The 25,658-nt window shown below is 38.8% G+C and overlaps 1 protein-coding gene across 1 annotated transcript in view; it reads left to right on the top strand.

Annotated features, from left to right (window-relative positions):
* Positions 1–1,533: 1,533 nt before the first annotated feature.
* The window catches only part of PFDN1 (prefoldin subunit 1), a 61,897-nt gene continuing 37,772 nt past the window's right edge, over positions 1,534–25,658 (top strand). The window contains exons 1-2 of the mRNA XM_061188248.1: positions 1,534–1,627; positions 4,169–4,335. Of these exons, the coding sequence (XP_061044231.1) occupies positions 1,595–1,627; positions 4,169–4,335 (200 nt within the window). The 5' untranslated portion in view covers positions 1,534–1,594. The remainder of the gene's footprint in view (positions 1,628–4,168; positions 4,336–25,658) is intronic.

Genomic DNA, 25,658 nt, shown 5'->3' with positions numbered 1-25,658 from the left:
TACGGTATTTGTCTTGTGACTGGTTTATTTCACTTAGCGTAATGTCCTCAAGGTTCATCCGTGTTGTAGCATTAGAATTCTAAGTAGAATTAGAATTTCATTCCTTTTAAAGGCTGAATGCTATTCCATTTTATGTATATACCAGCAGTCCCCAACATTTTTGGCACCAGGGACCGGTTTCATGGAAGACAATTTTTCCACGGACTGGGTGGGGTGGGGTGGGGGGATGGTTCAGGCAGTCATGTGAGCGATGGGGATAGGCAGATGAAGCTTCGCTTGGTCCTCGGCCCGGGGGTTGAGGACCCCTGGTATATACCACATTTTGTTTATACATTCATTCACTGATGGACACTTGGATTGCTAGTAAGTCTAATACGAAAAAAATTTTGTTTAAGATAGAAAGCGCCTTGAAAAAGGAATAGATGTAGTCTTGAGAGTCTGAGGAGAGATTATTTATGGTCTGTGTGATGAGTGATGTAAAAAATTAAAAAATACATAAAGGAGGATGTGGCCCATTTGCTGGACCTTGAAAGACAAACACAACAATGCTAACTACATGAACTTAACTACAACTATTTATCGTGTACCTACTGTGTGCATTGTGTTATGCTCGGAGCTTTTCATCCTGATCTTATTTATTCCTCAGAATAACACTGTTAGGGTTATTCCCATATTAAATGAGGAGACAAACTCTATTGCTATACAACTAGTATAGGAACCAGACATACCTAGGCTCAAGGTAGACCAAACCTTGAATACAGATCTGTCTAGTTCCAAATTCCCTGCCCTTTCTTCTCCCCCACAGATTTTTAGAGTAGGTAAGACATATATTTCTTTCATGTCCAAAAGTCCAATTACTAGTCACTCTTCTGGTTCAAACGCCAGGTACTTTATAGCAGATTCTCAAAATGTGGTTTGCAGACCACTTGCACCAGGTCGTAAGGGGAGTTTGCAAAAGTGCAAATTTCTGGGCCCCATCGCAAAGATTCTAAGTAATTAAGATTGGGATGAGGATCAGAGAATCTGTTTTGTTTTTTTTTTAAACAAACTAATGTGGCCTCTCGTGAGAACCGCTATGTCTAGAAGGTCTTCCAGGAGCGTTCAGTAGAAATAAGTTCTTTGGGAGAACACTTCAACTAAGCCTTCTGGTCTTCTCCACACTGCCATGCCTGAAGCTCAGGCTGATTCTCGCAGGCTGACTCTCTCATGCCGATTCTCTCATGCCTGACAGCACAGGGACTGGCCGAAGGCATGAATGACTTAAGAGGTTTTGGCCTGATCTACATACATCTCAATTTAGCAGCACAAATTAAGCTATTTGTCAAAATGCTTAAATCCATACACGAAATCTGCGCGTTGTGCTGTGTTTGCAAGGATGTGGAGAAACAGGGCAGGCCTATAGGTCGTATGGGGAAGATGTACTCTGAATCGGAATCCTGGATATTTCAGGGGTTGCCAGCGCTGGAGAAGGTTGAAAAACCGATCAGCCTGACTCATGCGCAGGCGCAGAAGGAAGGGGGAAATCAAACCTTCAAGGAGCGCCCTGCCCCCATCCTCTTTCCGGCTTTCTCCCACTGCGCAGGCGTGAAGCAAGATGGCGGCCCCCGTGGATTTGGAGTTGAAGAAGGTAAAAGAGGGTCTTTAGCAGGCAGAGACTTTTTCTTTGGAAACTAAGGGGACTGTGGACAAGAATATCGAGTGAGACTCGAGTCCTGCGGAAGGCTCCAGGGAAATGGGGAATGGTTTCCCAGAGTCCTAAGGCGGGACAGGGTCTCTTTAGGCTGGAGTCGGGGGCGAGCTGCTCTTTGCTGGGTAAGAGCCGGTTGTGCTGGGCCTGGTTAAGTCTGACGGGCTGATAGCTGTTCTGTTCCCTTGTTCCGAGTTCCAGAGACCTTTCGTTGAGCTTGGAGTTTTCAGTTCCATAGTGAGGCCTGAAGTGAGCGTTTCCAGCTGGAGCCCTTTGAGACGGCTGCCCGAGCTGAGGCATCTAATTATGCATTCTAATTTGCTTTGAAAAAATCCAAGTCCAACCTGTGTTTTTAGGCCATTTCTTCAATCCCATACCTTGTAAGGTCGCTACATACAGTTCAGTTAGGTATTCTCATAGCAGTGTTCATCTTAGGGCTTTGGTCTCAGCTCCCCCCCGCCCCCGTTTTTAAAGACTTGTCAAAAAAGAAACAAAGTTTTCCAGATAAAATCGGTATCAGAAGGAATTGGGTTTCTCTTTTCAAACAATTGCCTATAAATGTGTTGTTACTCAGGAACGTTTTCGCAGCTTAAGAGTTGTCGGGATTCCTAGACTTCACCTACTTTAAACCTATACTTTTTTAGAAAAGGAAACAGTTTCAGAAAAGACTCAGATCAAGGTTGGGACTAGAATCCAGTATTCTCTGCCTTACTTCCCACCTTTTGACCGTTAGTTTAGGTTCGTTAGAAGAGCAAATTTTACTTAAGGCTGTCTCCTGGTCAACCTCTGCATAAGAAATAGGACAGCTGAAATAGCTTTTCCACCTAATAAATGAAGCTGTTTGTTATTGCTCTGAGGATTTATGTGTGTGTGTGTCTTGCTTCTTGTTTGAAACTTGCACCTTTAGTCCTTATGTGGTCTCTAGTGCTGTAATATCTTAGCATTAACAATATACTAGCTTCCTTAGCAAACTGTGTCTTAAAATGTTATAAAAGTTTACCTTTTTTTTCTGTTAAAAGTTCAAATTTAAGTTAGGGTTTAGTGAAAGAGCTAACAATAGAGTACAGCTGTGAATGGACTTACCTCTCAGTATTATTTGAATTTGTTGCTAGGAAACCTGTGGACAGTGAATGCAAACTGAGAAAATGATTACAGACTTAAATTGGGTAGTTTTGACAACCAGTGAAATTAACTGAAAAAAAAAACTTGTTTAAAGGTCTTCTAATATCTTTATAAGGTTTTTTTTTGGCGGGGGTGGGGGGGCGGCAGGTGGAGACTATTAGGAAACTTTAGGCACTTCCTCTCCCCCAAAATGAATCTTTTGAAACCTTACTAGTAGGTGAGAACAAAGTGAGAATAAAAATTAAGTAGTAGCTTTTGCTGTGTATTGCAGCCGCAAATGTTATTATTAAGGCATAAATTTGAGAGCATGTGAAAGTCATTCTAGGCACTTCATGAGTATCCATGAATCTTTTATCTTTGAGTAAGGGTACTCAAGTGTCAAATTTGGCTTGGTATGTGCGTATGAAGATCATGATGCAATTCTTCTACCAATGCTTTGAAATTCTTTTTGTCTTTCTCTTAAAATACTCATTTTCTGAATATTACTGTAGATAGTAGAATAGAAAGATTCCTGAACTAGAGGTCAGCAGAAATGGATTTAAGTACTTGCTTTTCCACCTAGTAGTTGTTCAGCCCTGTGCAAGTCATTTATATCTCTTTAAAACATATAGTTAATTTGTAAACTGTGGTGGTGAAACTGCCATCCCTAACTCAGGATTATTGAAAAGAGTAAATGAGACATTTATTATATCTGTCAGTATTCTCATATTAATATTCACATGTTAATACTTCAACAAATGTGGGAAAGTACTTTACACCTAGTTGTGTAATACAGATGTAGTGAGTTGTTACATTTATGTTTCTTGTTTTGGATCTCTGGGTGTCATCCTCTGACTGTTGCATTTAGTGCTTTTATTACTCCTTGGATACCTGCTACTTGATATGGTTATTATTTACCTTTGTTCTGCTTCATATAGGTTGCATCTTCTGAGGACTGAGTAAATTCAGTACAGTTGACCCTTGAACAACACTGGTTTGAACTGCGGGGATCCAGTTGTATGCAGATTTTTAAAAATAGAAAATACTAGAGTACTACACGATGTGTAGTTGGTTGAATCCACAGATGTAGAACCAAGGATACAGAGGAACTGCTGTATAGGAACTGCCACCTATAAATTATACTTGGATTTTCAATTGCATGGAGGGTCAATGCCCCTAATCACCGAATTGTTCAAGAGTCAAATGCATTTAGCATAGTGGCTTGATTGTTTACAATTATATTGATTTTTATTGATGTTTGCTGTGGTAAATTTCACAGCTTTGTCTCTGGTTAGTAGGCTTTATTTTAATATATTTAGATTTGACTTAAATGTTTCCTGTAAAATGTTGCACCTACTAAATCACGGACTTATTTTTTAGGCCTTCACAGAGCTTCAAGCCAAAGTTATTGACACTCAACAGAAGGTGAAGCTTGCAGACATACAGATTGAACAGCTAAACAGAACGAAAAAGCATGCACATCTTACAGATACAGAGATTATGACTTTGGTAGATGAGACTAACATGTATGAAGGTGTAGGAAGAATGTAAGTAAAGTATATCCTTAAGGGGGTTATCTTGAAAGAGGTTTGTCTGAATTAAATCATAGAATTTGTTCACTTTACAACTTGCGTTAAAGTATCAGAGTAGCTTTAAAGATCATCTAGTCAAATATCTTCTTTTTTTTAAAAATGAGAAACTGAACTCTAGATAGATGTGTTTAATTTTAAACTGTGAAGTGCATTTTAAAAATATTTATTCCCTGTTCTTGTCTCTATGCTTAGGTACTTAAGTGTGTAACTTCAATGATAAAGATATGATTTGTTGTGAAAAGATGTTTATAGTAGTTTCATGTGTGAAGATTTATTTAAGTAGTTGTAGTTTTAACCTCCCCTTCCCTACCTAGTTATTAGTAGTCACACAAATCATAAATCTTTTAGATGTCTGATCAGGTTGTAAAATAAAAATAAACATTCAGTTGTGATTTAAATGTACTCATTCTGTCAAACATGAGAAATCTAGTAAATCAACTTACCTTTTGTTTGTTCTAATTATTATATATGATTAACCCCCTACACTTCACTTTTTTTCTTTTTAAAAAATACATTACCCTTCTGAGAGAGAATAGATCTGCTTCATGTTCTCTAAGCAGTAAATAGGAATGGAAAACCCCTTAACTACAGGTCACATTCCATTACACTGAGCTAAAAGGAGACTAATTTTTTTTTTTTTTTAAGGTGGGGGAGGTACAGGAGGAGGGTTTTTCTGGAATTTGGTCTCTGATTATTACTTAGTAAGTGGACCATTACTTAAGTTTGGAGCTCTTTTAGTTGGAAAGGAATTTGACCTCAGTCTAGGATGACTTGTTTTCTGATTGATTTGAAGGAAGCATGGCATGTGTAACATTTAGTGATGACTTTAGAATGACATCATGAGAAATAGACCCTGCTCATGACTAGCTAATCCATATCTTTCTGGAAAAGAGATTGATTATGATAAACTGTTCATCTGATTTGCTTTCTCAGAATAAACAATTACCACAAATAAATTTTATTGCTGGAGTTCATGTTTTTCATTTCAGCTTGTTTTAAAAGGAAGATAATCCCAATTTGAGAGTTTGTTACTGGGACACAAAAGAATTGGGATGAGAACAAAGTAGAACCCTTGAATATGTGTCTATGTAGTATGAAGTGCATTGTTGGCATTCACTACAGGATAATTTTATCTTTAGTTTGAATATCCTTAGGTCTTAAAACAGTAATGATAACTTTTCTAGCATGCTTGTTGATATGTTGCACCTGGATTTCACATCATTACATTAGCCTTTGTTTGCAACAGCTAAAGAATTTCTTTTTCCAAAACAGAAAAACTTTCTCTTTGGCCTTTTGATCTACAGTGAAGTTTTAATTTTTAATTAGAATACTTTCATTTATTAAACATTCTGCAGAAATGATAGGAAGTTGCTTTTTTTGCATACTGCCCAAAGTGCTACATATGGGTTGTATTCACAAAGAATTTTAGAGTTTAAAGGCTGAGATATGGTTTTAAATTTGACTTTTGTGCTTTCTGCATCTCACTGGGATTTGTAAGGGCATGTAAGGTAAGTAGTGTTTGTTGTTGGCTAGAGTATTAGTGCCCTCAGGAAGAAAAGACTTGCTGAGTATTAGTCTGGTCATGAGGATGTTCTCTTTCTTGATGCTAAACCTGAAATATCTATTTCTGGATTTATAGTCTTGAGTAATTTTGAATTGTGATTCACTTCTTTAATTCTAGTGTTTACCTTAATTTGTCTTTTCTTTTCCTTTTTGAGTATTATTAGGGAATTCTAATTAGAATACTAATTTTTCTCAAACTTGTTTTAAAACCAAGAATTAGGAGCTCCCCTGGTGGCTCAGTGGTTAAGAATCCGCCTGCCAATGCAGGGGTTACAGGTTCGAGCCCGGTCTGGGAAGATCCCACATGCCATGGAGCAACTAAGCCCGTGTGCCACAACTACTGAGCCTGCGCTCTAGAGCCCATGAGCCACAACTACTGAGCTGGCATGCCGCAACTACTGAAGCCCGCGCGCCTAGAACCTATGCTCCGCAACAAGAGAAGCCACCGCAGTGAGAAGCCCGCGCACCGCAATGAAGAGTAGCCCCTGCTCGCCGCAACTAGAGAAAAACTGGTGCACAGCAACGAAGACCCAATGCAGCCAAAAATAAATAAATAAAGTTATAAAAAAAAAAAAAGGCACCAAGAATTATGAAATCTAAAACATTACATTTTTGTTTTAGAACCTGCAATAGATTTTTGCCATTGCTGAAATTCAGGCCTCATTGCATCTTGCCTGGACTAAGAAGGCAAGCTTCATTGTGTCTTGCCTGGACTGAGAAGCTATAGCTTCTTTTTTTTTTTTTTAATATTTATTTAATTTATTTATTTGGTTGTGCCGGGTCTTAGTTGCGGCAGGCAGGCTCCTTAGTTGCGGCTCAAGGGCTCCTTTAGTTGTGGCACGTGTGCTCCTTAGTTGCGGCTGGTGGGCTCCTTAGTTATGGCATGCGAACTCTCAGTTGCGGCTTGCATGTGGGATCTAGTTCCCTGACCAGGGATTGAACCTGGGCCCCCTGCATTGGGAGCATGGAGTCTTAACCACTGCGCCACCAGGGAAGTCCCGAAGGTATAGCTTCTTAAACTGTTCTTTCTGCCTTTACTCTGTTGGTCCAAAAGCTTTCTTCACACATCTGCCAGACATCTGCCAGAGTTGATCATGTCATCATTTCTCATAAAATCCTCTGTTCACCCTTGGTTGCCCACGGAATAAAATCTAAACTTGTTTGCCTAGCATTCATGGTCATTCATAATCTGTTCTTAATTTACCCTTCTAGCCTCAAATCCCACCACTTTCTCTTCCCAGGCTGAGGATAGCACATAAATTTCATCTCATGGACTTGCCTCCTTCCATTGGTTTTGAGTTATCTGTTGAGAAGGAGTTTGAGTCTCATGTGGACTTAAACATGCTTTAATTGATCAGTGAGGTCTGTCATGGGCTGAGGGTAGAAGAGTAGTAGCACATGTACCCAAAATTGTTATCCCTACCCTTGCCACATGGGTTTCCTCACGCATGCCATGTTTTTGTGCTTTCTTGATTTTGCTCCTTCTGTCCTTCTTGGCCTGCAGTATCCCACTTTCCCTTGTGAAATTCTCATCTTTCAAGACGTAGCTTATCTTCTCTGAAGATTTTTCCGTCTTGCCTGGCAGATTTACTTACAGTTTCCTGGAGGATACCAGAGCTTTTGTTCCTCTAGCTAGTAGAGCACGTGGGTGGCAGTATGAGGGTAGGGGGCAGAACTTGATTGAGTTTGAAATGGTCTGGTTTTCCCAACTAGATTGTCAGCTCTGTGAGACCATATACATATTTATCTTTGTTTCCTCAGTTCTCAGTATAATGTCTGGCACAAAATAGGTGTTAAATGCATGTGGATTTGAATTGAATATGATTCTCTCGCCTAAAATAACCACATTTTCTTTTGGTTCTTGAGAAAGAAAATGTTTAGGAAGTGTCAGAGACTTAAGAATTGGAGTTTATTATGCTTTTAAAATATATGATTTAATAAAGGTGAAATTTTAAAAGTAACATATATTTTGACTAAGGTCAAAGGAATTGTTTCTGACCAAAATTATGTCCTTTGATCTGACAGAATTAATTCTTTATTAAATCTGTTGAGAAGGTTGACAAATTCTACATGTCAACCAGTTGCAGAGATAGTCAGAACTGACAATATAGAAGAACCCAAGCCTTAGGATTATGCTGAGGGCAGTATAATTTTTGGAGAATAAAAGCTATTCTGTGCAGAATAATATCAATACAATTGTATAGTTTACCTTACTCATCCTCACATAGGATGGAAGTCAGATTTTTCATTTTAGGGTGTGTATTTAGGTTACCAAGTCATTTCAAGCCTAGATGCCTTTCCCAGTCATTAAGCATGGAGAAAACTGGTACTGTTAAATACCCCTTATATATGGCTGTTTTTGGTTTAAAACAAGGAAAATCAAGCTACAGGGTAAGAGATGATGAATTGCTATATACTGTAAGCTCTGCATATTCATTGCTCAAAGCTATATTCTATCCAGTCTCTTGGCATGTTGCCAGCACATTTTAGTTCTCTTACTTCATATTCTTTGGAGAGGCTGTTATGTAGCCTGATACTACTACCACCAATTTCTAGTTTTGCTACTTAAGCTGTTTGTGAGCTGACCTCACCATACCGCTTTAAGAACTATGATGAAAGTTACAACTGTGGAATGATCTGTCTGAATAGTTGGAAGTGTTTGTCTTCATCTTTCTAGCATGCAAGGAGGGAACAGATCTCAAATAAATATTACATGAATGTTTCTTGTATTTTTTTTTCATGAATAAGAACCAGCTTGTAATCGTTTATGGGAGTTTTCTTCCTTTTTCCTTTGCATAGTAGAAGATAAGAGTATTTTTAAAAATTAGAATTACATTTGAAAGAACACATAAATGACATTTAGTCATGCTGGTGTTTGAAAGGCCCATCATCAGAATAAAGGTCAAATTTATTTTTATTAACAATAGGTATGATCCAGACCCTGATTTGATATTAGGTCCATTATTCTAATATCCTTGTGCTTGAACATTACATAAATAACATTTCTTCTTTCCAAAAGTTGTAGCATAGCTTGATGCTTATGTGTGGAAATGTTTGGGGCTTTTTATTATTTTAATATGGGAGGAACTTGAGTAGATTAGCCTTTGAGAAGAATGATTAGTGCCTTTTTAAAACTTGAACCTAACTAAAAATAACTTTGTACCATATTTAATCTAATTTAGAGGTATGCCACCATTCTGTGGATATTTTTTTACATTTAAGGAACTAAGAATGAACAATGGTATAAATCTACCAACTAGATAAGTGTCTAGCAATGCAGAAATTGCTGTTCGGGAGCAGTGTTGCTATTTCTACTTGTTGAAGTAATTTGATGGTTGATCTCTAATGGTTGAAAGATCCAGAAGTATAAAACTTAAGATAAATGTGGCACAGGTAGAAAATGAAAACAGTAGGTATATTTCTGATAGGTAACAAAATTTTTTAAAAAATCTAAATAATCGAGCAACTTTTCGGCTGATTAGGATGTAGAAATCTGAACTCTTTGTGACAGTTTGGTTGAACTGCCCTTTGTTTAAAATGTTACGTTGGTTTAGTGGTGATTTTAATTGTTAATTTGAATGTTGACTTGTAATTTGAGTTGTGACATTTAGAAAAGCCAAGATGAAACATTTGCAGTTGCTCTAGGTTTAGTTATGTTAAATATTAATCAAAAGGGGTATAATCATGCTACCTCAAGTTTTGCAACCATTTTACAATTTCATGTTGATGTAGAGTTGGTATTCCAGTCAATTCAAGGTCACTTTAATTTTATTTATTTACAATTTTTAAAAATTTTTAAAATTTTTATTTTATTTATTTTTGGCTGTGTTGGGTCTTCGTTGCTGCATACGGGCTTTCTCTAGTTGCGGCGAGTGGGGGCTACTCTTCACTGCGGTGCTTGGGCTTCTCATTGCGGTGGCTTCTCATTGCTGTGGCTTCTCGTTGCGGAGCACGGGCTCTAGGCGTGCGGGCTTCAGTTGTTGTGGCTCGCGAGCTCTAGAGTGCAGGCTCAGTAGTTGTGGCACACGGGCTTATTTGCTCTGCGGCATGTGGGATCTTCCCGGACCAGGGCTCGAACCCTTGTCCCTTGCATTGGCAGGCAGATTCCTAACCACTGCGCCACCAGGGAAGCCCCTCGAGGTAATTTTAAAGCTGAAGATATGGTTGTACTATATTTCATTCCTAATAAACAACAAATCTTGGTGTAGTAAATATTTAGTATTATTGATACTATAGTAATAATGGTTTATATTGTTTTTCTCACTAGAACCAAGTTTAGATATTTTATTTAATGCTTACTGTAGGAGAAAAAAAAATGCAGACTACTTTTGGTGTGAGAGCCACACGGCAAATTCGAATTTATAAGCTCCTTATACTCTCTTTGAAAGTATTAATCTGTAGTTTACAGTAGAGAAAATGAAGCAAAGATAAAATAATTTTCAAAGGTAGGAAGAAATTTTTTTAGTCATTTTTTTAGGTTTTATTTTAAAGGAAGAGGAGTTCTGATGTTGAGCTGCTTTTCCTAATAGAATGTGATCCAGCCTTCTTGTGTTTTTATACAGGGCCATATAAAGTCATGGCTTTCATTGCTCAGAGTCCTAAGGGGGAAAAAAACAACTTTTCCTGTTGTGCAGGGAAAAATGACTTCAGTTTTGTTGATGCTGAGTATGTATATAACCCCAGCTGGGCATAGTCTCCTCTTCCACAGATGTGGTACTCTAGGGAGAGGAGATTTTTGAGTAATATTCTTAATTTCCGTAAGCTGTCAGTGATTTAAAAACTCGGTGTTCGTTATAACTGTGCTTACTGCTGTGTAGAATGACATCACTGGTTTTATGGCAGGGGAAGTTAACAAACATTTGCGTAGGAATTACATAGCCATTTTTCTTCTGCAGAAGAATACTTTTAATAATTCTTTCCCTTCTTGCCCTCCCATGTTCTCCAGAATCCAAACAATCTCACTGAAACACAGGAAATTAACTTCAAAAATGTGTCAATTAGGAGTTTATTATAAGAAAAGAAAAAGAAGTCTGTTACACTTACCTTGGGATGTACAAACATGCTGAAATAAAATTTTTATTTAATGTGTCTGTTGTAGGGTTGCTTAGTTTAGGCTAGAACTTGTTTAAATGTAATTGATTCATTTTGTTACCATTACTTGGAGGAGTTTCCATGTGCATTTCCTGACATCAAAAGGCCTGACTTTTTTTTTTTTGATCTGCTTTTGTTGCATGAAAGTAGCAATTAATCAACAACACAAGAGGATAGTGCAGTGTATTCCAATTGGTGATAAGCAAGAATTAATGTAGTTAACTGAGGGAAGGGTGAAAAAAATTACCTTGTTGTTCCTATGTAAATAAAAATAAAGGTAGCAGTAATCTTGAACTTTGTTACTTTGTCATTGGGGATTTGGGTGCTGTAACTGACTTAACTCTGGCTGAATTTCTCTGAAGTGAAAAACAATCAATTTTAAGCTGTACCAAGAATTTTGTGATTTTAGCTGCCACTTATCTCATAGTGGCAAATTTAGGAACAACTTGCTATCTCATCTGTTTGAGAGAGGACTGACATGTTCATGTCAAGGGACATAGTCTGCTTAATGAAACACCCAAAAGGAACTCAGAAAAAATATTGACTTAAAAGGTAAGAGTCAGTCCATATACATGAATACACACTTGATAATGACTTATTGGTATTCTTTTCTTTCTTATTACTTCTATCAGGAATTGCTGTGAATTGCAAATATCCTTTGCCCAGATGGAATAATTAGGATTGCAGTGTGTTGCATGTACCATTAGTGCCTGTGGTTTTGTGAAGAATGTATACCCACTTTAACTTTCGACTTCAGGTTTGAATGGACATGTCTGGGAGAATGTTATCTCATTGTTCTGGCCAGAAACTCTCATTATCAACTCTTGTTGTAAGATCAGTTACCTTGAAATGGACCAGATTACTTGGAAGACACTATCCCTTTGGCTTTGAAGAGGACTAGAATATTCTTATATCAAAATTTGCACAGCAGCAGGAGCCCAGTACTGAAAATGTATCTCTAAATAGATAAGAGCATGACTGCCCTAAGCCAAGCCTTTTACATTGTTTGGCTCAGGGTAAAAAGATTTGGACCACAAGATGCATCCTGTATGTGTGTGTCTGAGTCTTTTGCACTTGTGCCAAAATATATTTATATTTCTCTGTGACTTTCTGCTTTTGTACCAAGAGTTTTCTGTTTGTGTCCTTCAGTACTCATTGGATAGTAATTTTTTATTATCCATTGGTTCTCATTTATCCAATGTTATATTTTAACCTACTAGTAAAATAAAGATCACATCTTGGAAAAAGTTGTAGCATAGCTTGATGCTTATGTGTGGAAATGTTTGGGGTTTGATGAGGCCAGAGTAAAAGTGGTAAACATCAGAGGTGATTATTTACCAGAATGCTTAGAATACCAAGTAGTGACCAAAAATAAATGCCATGTTTAAAATAGATTAACATACTACTGTTTCTATTTCAAGAATAATAGTTTGATTTAAAAATACACAGTGATTTTTAATTAGTACAGATTGAACCTATCAGTATGTGAGTTACTCATCTAGAACAAGGAATGTTTATATGGAATTGGGTTCCTGAAGGGACCATGATTTTTTAAATAATTATAGTGAATTCCCAGTCCTCATCTTATTTGACTTATCAGTAAGTAGCATTTAGTCCAGTTTATCTTTCTTTCCTTGATGCACTTTCTTCCTGTGGCTTCCAGGATACCACCTCTTGGTTTTCCTCCTATTTCACTGGCCATTCCTTCTCAGTCTCCTTTACTGTTTCCTTTTCTTTCCCATTTCCAAATATTAGATTGGTCTTGGGCTCAGCTCAGCCTTTGGATTTTTTTCTCTTTTCTTGTATATACTCAGTTTCTTAGTGATCTCATCCAGGCTTATCTCTTTAAATGCTTTTTTATATACTAACAACTCCCAGAGTTTTATCTTAGGTTAGAACCCTTCCTGAACTCCCAACTTGCATATATCCACCTGCCTCCTTTACATCTACATTTGATGGTCTAATAGGCATCTCAAAACTGACTTGACCAAAATAAAATTCTCATTAGTTACAAATTAACCAGTTCCTCCTTCAGTCTTTCTCATTTCAGCAAATGGCTTTTCTTTCTCTCTTTTTTTTTTTTTTTTTTTAAAGGCAGTTGGAATGATGGTTGGAGGGAGGGGAACAATTTTAACATTTATTTATTTATTATTTATTTATTTAGGCTATGCTGGGTCTTAGTTGCAGCATGCGGGATCTTTGTTGTGGCATGTGGGATCTTTAGTTGTGGCATGAGGGATCTTTAGTTGTGACATGCGAAATTCTTAATTGCGGCATTCATACGGGATCCAGTTCCCCGACCAGGGATCGAACCCAGGCCCCCAGCATTGGGAGCGCGGAGTCTTACCCACTGGACCACTAGGGAAGTCCCACAAATGGCTTTTCTATCCTTCCAGCTCTTTCAAATCTTGGAGTCATCCTTTTTTTTTTGGCTGCCTTGGGTATTAGTTGTGGCACGTGGGAGCTTCACTGCAGTGCGTGGGCTTCTCTCCAGTTGTGGCTCGTGGGCTCCAGAGTGCACGGGCTCTGTAGTTTGCGGCATGCAGGTTCTCTAGTTGAGGTGTGAGGGCTCAGTAGTTGCGGCGCGTAGGCTTAGTTGCCCCATGGCATGTGGAATCTTAGTTCCCTGACCAGGGATCGAACCCATGTCCCCTGCGTTGGAAGGCGGATTCTTTAACCACTGGACCACTGGGGAAGTCCCTTGGAGTCATCCTTGACTCCTCTCTTTCAGTCTTACGTTCAGTCCATTAGCAAAGACTCTATCTTTAAATTTTGCCCAGAATCTGAACATTACTTGTTACCACCCTGGTCTAAACTATCATTGGATTGCAGTTGCCTCCTAACTGGGCTCCCTGCTTCTATCCTTACACTTTATAGCTGTTCTCAACTGAGCAGCCAGAGTGACTCTTTTAAAACAAAATTCAGATCACTCTAGTCAAAATCTTCAGATGACTTTTACATTTTATCAGTGAAAAAGACAAGGGCTTTTGTATTTTCTGGTTTTTCTGAATGAAGCCACCTTCTTCCAGATGTCTGTATGGCTTATACCTTCTCTTCCTTCTGGTCTTTACTAAATAGGCATTGAGGCCTTTCATGGCCACCCTATTTGTTTATTTATTTATTTACTAATATATTAAAATCTTTTTTTATTGGAGTATAGTTGATTTACAATGTTGTGTTACTTTCTGCTGTACAGAAACGTGAATCAGTTATACATATACAATATATCCACTCTTTTATGACCACCTTATTTATTTATTCATTTTATTTATTTATTTTAAATTTATTTATTTATTTATTTTTGGCTGCATTGGGTCTTCGTTGCTGCACGCGGGCTTTTTCTCTAGTTGTGGTGAGTGCGGGCTACTCTTCTTTGCGGTGTGCAGGCTTTTCATTGCGGTGGCTTCTCTCATTGCAGAGCACAGGCTCTAGGTGTGCAGGCTTCAGTAGTTGTGGCGCGTGGGCTCAGTAGTTGTGGCTCTCAGGCTCTAGAGCGCAGGCTCAGTAGTTGTGGCGCACGGGCTTAGTTGCTCCATGGCATGTGGGATCTTCCCGGACCAGGGCTCGAACCTTTGTCCCCTGCATTAGCAGGCGGATTCTTAACCACTGTGCCACCAGGGAAGCCCTGTTTATTTTTTTATCATTTAAATTTTATTTATTTTTTTATACAGCAGGTTCTTATTAGTTATCTATTTTATACATATTAGTGTATATATGTCAATCCCAATCTCCCAATTCATCTCACCACCACCATCCCCCCCACCACTTTCCCCCTTTGGTGTCCATACGTTTGTTTTCTACATCTGTGTGTCTATTTCTGCCCTGCAGACCGGTTCATCTGTACCATTTTTCTATGTTCCACATATATGCATTAATATATGATATTTTTCTCTTTCTGACTTACTTCACTCTGTATGACAGTCTCTAGATCCATCCACGTCTCTACAAATGACCCAGTTTTGTTCCTTTTTACGGCTGAGTAATATTCCATTGTATATATGTACCACATCTTCTTTCTCCATTCGTCTGTTGATGGGCATTTAGGTTGCTTCCATGACCTGGCTATTGTAAATAGTGCTGCAGCGAACATTGGGGTGCATGTGTCTTTTTGAATTATGGTTTTCTCTGGCTATATGCCCAGTAATGGGATTGCTGGGTATGACCATCCTATTTAAAAGTAGTATATACATACTTCCACCTCCCATCTACTTGCCTCTTGTATGCTCTGTTTTTTGTCTTTATTTTTCTCCTGGCACGTATAACCATCTGGCCTACTATAGTACTAATTATGTATCTTTCTTAAGTCAGCTTTATTGAGCTATAACTTATATATAGTAACATGCATTCATTCTAAGAGTAGAGTTGGATGAGTTTTGACAAATGTAACCACCTCTCCAATCATGATATAGAACATTTTCATCACTCTAAAATGTTCCTTATTGCTTTTTCCAAGTCAGTCCTCCACTCCCCCAGATCCTGCTCTAGGCAACTGATAATCTGATTTCTGTCATTGTAGATTAATTTTGTCTATTTTAGAACTTTATATGGAATATATAAATAGAATCATTATCATATGTACTCCTTTTGTGGCTTTTTTCATTAAGCACAGTACTTCCAAGATTTATCCATGTTGTGCATATCAGTCCTCCTCAGGGACTGTATATTGGGCTTTAATTCAACTTCTTTACGTACTCTTGCCTCTGCCCTCCTCCCTGTGTTTGCCAGCTTCATCTTCAGATTGGTTGCAGGAGTTCCAAGGATTTCATTCAGATGTGACAACATCCAGAGTTAGAAAGTATCATGTGTTTTGTGTCACTTTTGTGGGAGCAAAGAAATCTTTCCCAGAAGTCTTCAAAAGGACCACCTCTCACATTTCATGACAAGAACTGAGCTACATGCTTGGCTTAAATCTTGGGGGATGGAACTTCCATGATTGGGTAAGACCAATCAAGATTTACCACAGGATTCACCTCCGTGAGTCTCTTGACAGTGCAGGCTACCCAAACAAAATTGGGGCTCTGACAACAAAGTAAGAGGAACAGATACTGGGTAGCCAACCAATAGCGTCTGCTAAAATCATCAAAAACAAACATTGGAGTGACCAACAGTTCAGGGCTAGCTACATGAAAACTGGGTAAAATATTTAAGATGAATTAGGGAGTTTAATCAGGGAGTACAGGTAGGAAGTTCTTGAAGTAATTCAGGAGTATAGTAATAAGGGCAGAAAGTAAGGTGGCAGAAGTGGGATGGAGAGGAAAGAGGGTGAGTATGAAAGAAAGTAATGAGCCTTAGAGATAAATTGAGAATATGGGGACACAGAGAATAGCTGCAGGTTTGGGACTTAGGTGAGTGGGCAAGTGGTGATATCACTGATAGAGACTGAAATTGAAATGGGGAAACTGTAGGGAGTGTTGGTATCGGTAGATAAAATGAGTTTAATTTGGGACATGCTGAATTTGAGGAGATGTGCAATATACAAGTAGAAATGACCATTAGATGATAGTGTAGGTGATAGGGGTTGATAACATTTTGAGAGTCATTAGCCAGGTTGAAGCCTTGAAAATAAATGAGTTCTCAGAGGGACTTTGGGTACAAATAGCTTAGCCCAGAGCCTGCATAATGCTTGTAATATGGGTACTGGAAGAGAAGAGGGGTTTATGAATATAGGAGTTGATGAGGGGAACATGAATAGGATTGTACTAAGATGCAGCAGCATCACTCAGAGTTTATATTTGAGCATGCTGTGTTCTATAGATTTGTTTCAGGTTGTCTCCTGTACCCTTTTAACATGTCCCCAACCTGTTTGTTTGCTTTAATTAATAGACTTTCTTTTTTAGAGCATAAGTTTTAGGTTTACAAGAAAATTGAGGAGAAAGTACAGAGAGCTCTCACATTCCCCCTCCCCAGTTTCTTCCTCTTTTTATATCTTGCATTTGTGTAGTATATTTGTTACAATTGAAGGAATATTGATACATTATGATTAACTAAGGTCCATAGTTTATATTAGGATTCACTTTTTGTACAGTTCTATGGGTTTTGACAAATGTATAATGTTTTGTATCTGCCATTACTTTATCATGCAGAACAGTTTCACTGTCTCCCAAATCCTCTATGCTCCACATATTCATCCTTCCCTCCCCAAACCCCTCATCTTTTTATTTCTCTATAGTTCAGCATTTTCTAGAATGTCATATGTTTGAAATCATACAGAGTAAAAAAGCATTTTTCATTACTTGCTTCTTTCACTTAACAATATGCATTTAAGTTTCCTCCATGTCTTTTCATGTCCTTTCATGGCTTGATAGCTCATTTCTTTTTTTTTTTTTTTTTTTTTGGCTGCATTGGGTCTTTGTTGCTGTGCATGGGCTTTCTCTAGTTGCAGCGAGCAGGGACTACTCTTTGTTGCAGCGCATGGGCTTCTCATTGTGGTGGCTTCTCTTGGTGTGGAGCACGAGCTCTAGGCGCGGGGGCTTCAGTAGTGGCAGCACATGGGATCAGTAGTTGTGGCACGTGGGCTCTGGGGCGCACAGGCTTCAGTAGTTGTCGTGTGCGGGCTTAGTTGCTTTGTGGCATGTGGGATCTTCCCGGACATGGGTTCAATCCCGTGTCCCCTGCATTGGCAGGCGGATTCTTAACCACTGAGCCACCAGGCAAGTCCCTTTTTTTTTTTTTTTTTTTTTTAAATTTTATTTTTGGCTGCGTTGGGTCTTCGTTGCTGTGCGTGGACTTTCTCTAGTTGCGGTGAGCGGGGGCCACTCTTTGTTGTGGTGTGCGGGCTTCTCATTGCAGTAGCCTCTCTTGTTGTGGAGCACAGGCTCTAGGCGTGCGGGCTTCAGTAGTTGTGTCTTGCGGGCTCTAGAGCGCAGGCTCAGCAGTTGTGGCACACAGGCTTAGTTGCTCTGCGGCATGTGGGATCTTCCTGGACCAGGGCTCAAACCCGTGTCCCCTGCATTGGCAGGCGGATTCTTAACCACTGCGCCACCAGGGAAGTCCTCATTTCCTTTTTTTAAAAATGTTTTTTTAAAAAAATTAATTAATTAATTAATTAATTTTTTTTGGCTGTGTTGGGTCTTCGTTTCTGTGCGAGGGCTTTCTCCAGTTGCGGCAAGCGGGGGCCACTCTTCATCGCGGTGCACGGGCCTGTCACTGTCGCGGCCTCTCTTGTTGCGGAGCACAGGCTCCAGACGCGCAGGCTCAGTAGTTGTGGCTCACGGGCCTAGTTGCTCTGCGGCATGTGGGATCCTCCCAGACCAGGGCTCGAACCTGTGTCCCCTGCATTGGCAGGCAGATTCTCAACCACTGTGCCACCAGGGAAGCCCCTCATTTCTTTTTTATTTCCTGTTTTTTTTTCTTGTAGTGCTTTGTCTTGGTAGTTCTATTGCTATATCTTTGAGTTTACTTATTTATTTTAAAATTTTTATTGGAGTATAGTTGATTTACAATATTGTGTTAGTTTCAGGTGTACAGCAAAGTCATTCAGTTATACATATACATATATTCATTTTTTTCAGATTCTTAGGAGTGTTCCTTCCTCTGCAATTTTTTGGTATAGTTTCAGAAGGATAGGTGTTAATTCTTCTCTAAATGTTTGATAGAATTCCCTCGTGAAGCCATCTGGTCCTGGACTTTTGTTTGTTGGGAGTTTTTAAATCACAGTTTCAATTTCAGTACTTGTGATTGGTCTGTTCATATTTTCTATTTCTTCCTGGTTCAGTCTTGGAAGGTTGTACTTTTCTAAAAATTTGTCCATTTCTTCCAAGTTGTCTATTTTTTGGCATATATTCAATAATTGTTTGTAGTAGTCTTTTATGATCTTTTGTATTTCTGTGGTTGTAACTTCTCCTTTACCATTTCTAATTTTATTGATTTGAGCCCTCTCCCTTTTTTTCTTGGTGAGTCTGGCTAAAGGATTATCAATTTTGTTTATCTTTTCAAAGAACCAGATTTTAGTTTGATTGATCTTTTCTACTGTTTTCTTCATTTCTATTTCATTTATTTCTGCTCTGATCTTTATGATTTCTTACCTTCTATTAACTTTGGGTTTTGTTTGTTCTTCTTTCTCTGGTTGCTTTAGGTGTAAGGTTAGGTTGTTTGAGATTTTTCTTGTTTCCTGAGGTAAGATTGTATTGCTGTACATTTCCCTCTTAGCCCTGCTTTTGCTGCATCCCGTAGGTTTTGGATCATCATGTTTTCGTTGTCATTTATCTCTAGGTATTTTTTGATTTCCTCTTTGATTTCTTCAGTGATCTATTGATTATTTAGTAACATATTGTTTAGCCTCCATGTGTTTGTGTTTTTTACAGTTTTTTTCTTCCTGTAATTAATTTCTAATCTCATAGTGTTGTGGTCGGAAAAGATGCTTGATGTGATTTCAATTTTTGTAAATTTACTGAGGCTTGATTTGTGGCCTAAGATGTGATCTATCTTGGAGAATGTTCCATGTGCAGTTGAGAAGAAAGTATATTCTGCTGCTCTTGGATGGAATGTCTGATGTGTCATTTAAGGCCTGTGTTTCCTTATTGATTTTCTGTCTGGATGATCTGTCCATTGATGAGAGTGGAGTGTTAAAATCCCCCACTATTATTGTGTTACTGTTGATTTCTCCTTTTATGGCTGTTAGCATTTGCCTTATATATTGGGGTGCTCCTGTGTTGGGTGTATATATATTTTATAATTGTTATATTTTCTTCTTGGATTGATCCCTTGATCATTATGTAGTGGTCTTCTTTATCTCTTGTAACAGTCTTTATCGTAACGTCTATTTTGTCTGCTATGAGTATTGCTACTCCAGCTTTCTTTTGATTTCCATTTGAATGGAGTGCCTTTTTCCATCCCCTCAATTTCAGTCTGTATGTGTCCCTAGATCTGAAGCAGGTCTCTTGTAGACAGCATATATACAGGTCTCGTTTTTGTATCCATTCAGCCAGTCTGTGTCTTTTGGTTGGAATATTTAATCCATTTACATTTAAGGTAATTATCAATATGTATGTTTCTATTGCCATTTGTTAATTGTTTCGGATTTTTTTTGTAGGTCTTTTTTTTAAAAATTATTTTTATTTTTGGCTGTGTTGGGTCTTTGTTGCTGCGCGTGGGCTTTTCTCTAGTTGCGGCGAGCGGGGGCTACTCTTCGTTGCAGTGTGCGAGCTTCTCATTGGGTGGCTTCTCTTGTTGCAGAGCATGGGCTCTAGGCACACGGGCTTCAGTAGTTGTGGCTTGCGGGCTCTAGAGCACAGGCTCAGTAGTTGTGGCGCATGGGCTTAGTTGCTCCATGGCATGTGGGATCTTCCCGGACCAGGGCTTGAACCGGTGTCCCCTGCATTGGCAGGTGGATTCTTAACCACTGTGTCACCGGGAAAGCCCTGTAGGTCTTCTTTCTTCCCTTCCTCTTCTGTTCTTTTGTGGTTTGATGTCTATCTTTCATGTTGTGTTTGGATTGCTTTTTCTTTTTTATGTGTATATCTATTGTAGGTTTTTGGTTTGTGGTTACCATGAGGTTTTGATATAGCAGTCTATATATGAACAAGATTGTTTTTAGTTACTGGTCTTTTAATTTCAAATGCATTTCCAATATTCTGCATTTGTGCTGTCCTCACGATTGCTGGTTTTGATGTCATATTTGTGTGTGGATGATTTCCTGGCTTTGCTTTATGTTTGCCTGTACCGGTGGCTTTTTTATTCTCAGTTTTCTTGTGTCTAGTAGTGGCCTTTTCTGCTTAGAGAAGTTCCTTTAGCATTTGTTGCAAAGTTGGTCTGGTGGTGCTGAATTGTATTAGCTTTTGCTTGTTTGGAAAACTTGATTTCTCCGTCAAATCTGAATGAGAGCCTTGCTGGGTAGAATATTCTTGGTTGTAGGTTCTTCCCTTTCATCACTTTAAATATATTGTGCCACTCCCTTCTGGCTTGCAGAGTATCTGCTGAGAAATCAGCTGATAATGTTATGGGAGTTTCCTTGTATGTAATTTGTTGCTTTTCCCTTTTTGCTTTTAATATTTTTTTCTTTGTCTTTAATCTTTGTCAATTTGATCACTATGTCTCTCGGCACGTTCTTGCTTGGGTTTATCCTGCCTGGGACTCTCTGTGCTTCCTGGACTTGGGTGACCGTTTCCTTTCCCATGTTAGGGAAGTTTTCAGCTATTACCTTTTCAAATATTTTCTCAGGTCCTTTCTCTCTCTTCTCCTTCCGGGACCCCTATAATGCAAATGTTTGTGCATTTAATGTTGTCCCAGAGGTCTCTGAGACTGTCCTCATTATTTTTCTTTTTTTTTTTTTCTGTTCCGTGGCAGTGATATCCACCATTCTGTCTTCCAGCTCACTTATCCATTCTTCAGCCTCAGTTACTTTGCTATTGATTTCTTCTAGTGTATTTTTCATTTCAGTTATTGTATTGTTCATCTGTTTGTTCATTTTTAATTCTTATGGGTCTTTGTTAAACATTTCTTGTGTCTTCTCTACATGCCACCATGTTTTCTTCTGAGATCCTTGATCATCTTTACTATCATTACTCTGAATTCTTTTTTGGTTAAATTGCCTATTTCCCATTCTTCATTTTTCTTCTGGGATTTTATCTTATTCCTTGATCTGGGACCTATTCTTCTGCTGTCTCATTTTGTTTAATTATCTGTGATTGTGGTTTGTTTCACAGGCTGCAGGGTTGTAGTTCTTGCTTCTGCTGTCTGCTCCCTGGTGGATCAGGCTGTCTAAGAGGCTTGTGCAGTCTTCCTGGTCGGAGGTACTGGTTCCTGCCCCCTGGGTGGTGGAGCTGGGTCTTGTCCCTCTGGTGGGCAGGGCCGTGTCAGGGGGTGTGTTTATTGGGCAGCTGTATGCTTAGGGAGACTTTAAGCTCCTTTTCTGCTGATGGGTGGCGCTGTGTTTCCTCCATGTTGGTTTTTTGGCCTGAAGCATCCCAGCACTGGAGCCTACAGGTTGTTGAGTGGGGCCAGGTCTTGGTGAGAGAATGGTAGCCTCCAGGAGGGCTCACGCCAATGAGTACTCCCCAGAACTACTGCCTCCAGTGTCTTTTTTTTTTTTTTTTAAACCTTCTTGACCGTATTTCTTTCTTTTAAAAAAAAAATAATTAATTAATTTTTGGTTGTGTTGGGTCTTTGTTGCTATGCACGGGCTTTCTCTAGTTTTAGTGAGTGGGGGCTGCTCTTCGTTGCGGTGCGCGGGCTTCTCATTGCAGTGGCTTCTCTTGTTGCGGAGCACGGGCTCTAGGCGCATGGGCTTCAGTAGTTGTGGCACGCAGGCTCAGTAGTTGTGGCTTGCGGGCTCTAGGATGCAGGCTCTGTAGTTGTGGCACACGGGCCTAATTGCTTTGTGGTACGTGTGCTCTTCTTGGACAAGGGATTGAACCCGTGTCCCCTGCATTGGCAGGCAGATTCTTAACCACCGCGCCACCAGGGAAGTCCCACCAGTGTCTTTTTCCGCACAGTGAGCCACAGCCACTCCCTGCCTCCACAGGAGACCCTCCAGTTCCAGCAGGTAGGTCTGGCCCAGGCTCTTACGAGGTTACTGCTTTGTTCCTTGGGTCCTAGTGCACTTGAAACCTTGTGTGCGCCCTCCAAGAGTGGAATTTCTGTTTCCCCCAGTCCTGTGGAATTCCTGTGGTCAAACCCCACTGGCCTTCAAAGCCAGATTCTTTGGGAACTCCTTCTCTTGTTTCCAGACCCCTAGGCTGGGGAGCCTGACGTGTGGTTCAGAACTTTCACTTCTGTGGGAGAACTTCTGTGATATAATTATTTTCCAGTTTGTGGGTTGCCCACCTGGTGGGTATGGGATTTGATTTTATCACAGTGTGCCCGTCCTACTGTCTCATTGTGGCTTCTTCTTTATCTTTGGATGTAGAAAATCTTTTTTGGTAGGTTCCAGCCCTTTTTTTTGTCAGTGGGTCAGAAGTTGTGATTTTGGTGTTTTTGTAAGAAGAGGTGAACGCACATCCTTCTAGTCTGCCATCTTAGGTTTATTATTTGAATTTATATAATATTTTAATTCAGCAATCTCAAAACATTCTAATGTATTTATCACTGTAATATTGAGAATATCTGGCATAGGGTTTGGAGAGACTGATGGTAAGGAATGGGGCTTCTGTGCTCTTTCATGCACAGTTCAGCTCCTGCAGCATCTTACCAAGGCTGTTCCGGAACCCCTGGCTGAGCCATAGCCACACCCCATGTGCCCCGGCTCCCCCACACCCCAAATTTTGGAGGCAGGTGGGGTCCACATGGTCCACCTGATGCTCTCCAAAGCAGGCAGCTAGCTGGGATCTGTGTGAGGGTGGATTTCTTCTGTGTTTTAGGATTAGTCTATTATTTCCAGTTTGTTGAAAGTTAATGTCATTTCCTGTTTGTTTTTCACATGTAATTTATATAGAGTAAAACTTACCCATTTTAGTTGTACAGTTCTGTATGTTTTGAGAAACATACTGTTGTGTAATTATCACCACAGTTAAGTTATAGAACATTTACATTTCCTCAAAACATTCCTTTATGTCCATTTGTAGTCAGTCTTCTCTCTTTACCCCACCCCCTAGCAACTGTTGATCTGTTTTTTTGTGCTTGTAGTTTTGCTTTTTAAGAAAATTTTGTAAATAGAATCATAATGTATGTAACCTTTTGTGTTCCTCTTCTTTGACTGAGCATAATGGTTTTGCGATTTCTCCATGTTGCTGGATGTATCAGTAATTTGTTCCTTTTTATTGCTGAATAGCATACTATTGTATAGTTGTAACACAGTTTGTCTATTCAGTTGTTGATGGACATTGAGTTTCCAGTTTTTGGCAATTCTGAATAACACAGCCATAAATATTTGTGTACGGTTGTTTGCATAGACATATGTTATTTCTCTTGGGTAGATACCTAGGAGTGGGATTGCTTTGTTTTTAAGAATGATTGCTTACGTTTATAAGAAACTGCCAAACTCTTTTCCAAAGTGGCTATACCATTTTGCACGCCAGCCAGCTATGTATGAGAGATCCAGTTGCTTTCATTTTCACCAACACTTGGTGTTGCCTTTATTTTTTTGGTTAATTCTAGCCATTCTAATAACTGTGTAATGGTATCTCCTTGTGGGCTTAATTTGCATTTCTCTAATAACGAACGGTGTTTAACATTTCTTGTTTGTGACTGTTATGTCTTCTTTGATGAAATGTCTGTTTAAATCTTTTGGCTATTTTTTAAGATAAAGTTAATATAACAAAATTCACTCTTTTAACAGTTTTAAAGTATACAATTCAATGATTTTTAGAATATTTATGAAATTGTGTAGTCATCACCACTATCTAATTTCAGAACAATATTTATCGCTGCAAAAAGTGTCCTTAAACCCATTAGCAGTTATTCCATAATATCCCCTTCCCCTGGCCCTAGGCAACCACTAATCATTCTGTCTGTATAGACTTGCCTTTTCTGGACATTTTATGTAAATAGAATCATACAGTTATATAGTATGTGAGTGTGTCTCCCTTCTTAGCATTATGTGTTAAAGGTTACTCCATGTTGTAGCATGTATCAGTACTTCATTCCTTTTTATTGCCAAATAATATTTCTTTGTATGGCTATACCACATTTTATTTATCCATTTATCAGTTGATGTGCATTTGAATTGTTTCCACTTTTTGGTTATCATGAATAATCGGCTTTGAACACTTACAGTCAAGTTTTTGTGTGTGTGTGTGTGTTTGTGTGCGTGTGTGTTCATTTTTCTTAGTTATATTTCTAGGAGTAGAATTGCTGAAGGGTAACTCTATGTTTAACCTTTTGAGGAACTGCCAAAATGTTACCCACAGTAGCTATACCATTTTATGTATCCACCACCAATGAGGGTTCCAACTTCTCCATATGCTCTTCAACACTTGTTATTATCTGTCTTTTTGATTATTGCCACCCTTGTGGGTGTGGTCATGCTTTTACTTGGAACCTATCTATGTCTTTTTATTTAAAGTGGATTTCTTGTGATTGGATGTAGTTGGGTCATGCTTTTAAATTCAATCCGACAATCTTTGCCTTTCAATTGGGGTCTTTAGATCATTTACATTTCTGGTAATTAATGCTATAATTGGATTTAAATCTACCACCTTGCTGCTTGCTTTCTTTTTCTCATCTGTTCTTTATTCCATTTTCTCTTTTTCTGCCTTTTTTTAGATTAATTGAGTATGTTTTATGATCCTATTTTATCTTTACTTTTGGCTTATTAGTCCTTAGTAAAAAGTTTTTTTATTTAGTGATTATCTTATTTTTTGCAATATATGTCTTTATTGTAATTTACTTTTAAATAATATTACCGTTTCATCTTATATTTCACATTTCTACATTCTTCTTATTTATTGTTATACATTTTACATATGTACTGAAGTCCACAGTATATTGTTACTATTTTGCTTTAGATCATGAATTGGCAAGCTTGTTTTTTAATGGGACATATAGTAAATATTTTTGGCTTTGCTGGCCATATGATCTCTGTCACAGCTCTCTTAACTCTGCCACTGTTGGGAGAAAGCAGCCGTAGACATTCTATAAACAAATGAGTGTGACTGATTCAGCCTGCAAGCCAGTTTGCCAACCCATGCTTTAGACAGTCAACTATCTTTAATTTTTTTTGTTTATTTATTTTAAAATTTATTTATTTA

The sequence above is a fragment of the Eubalaena glacialis genome, chromosome 4, assembly GCF_028564815.1.
Source record: "Eubalaena glacialis isolate mEubGla1 chromosome 4, mEubGla1.1.hap2.+ XY, whole genome shotgun sequence".
Classification (NCBI taxonomy): domain Eukaryota; kingdom Metazoa; phylum Chordata; class Mammalia; order Artiodactyla; family Balaenidae; genus Eubalaena; species Eubalaena glacialis.
Note: the sequence above shows the minus strand (reverse complement) of the source record. Positions and strands in the feature narration are given on the sequence as shown.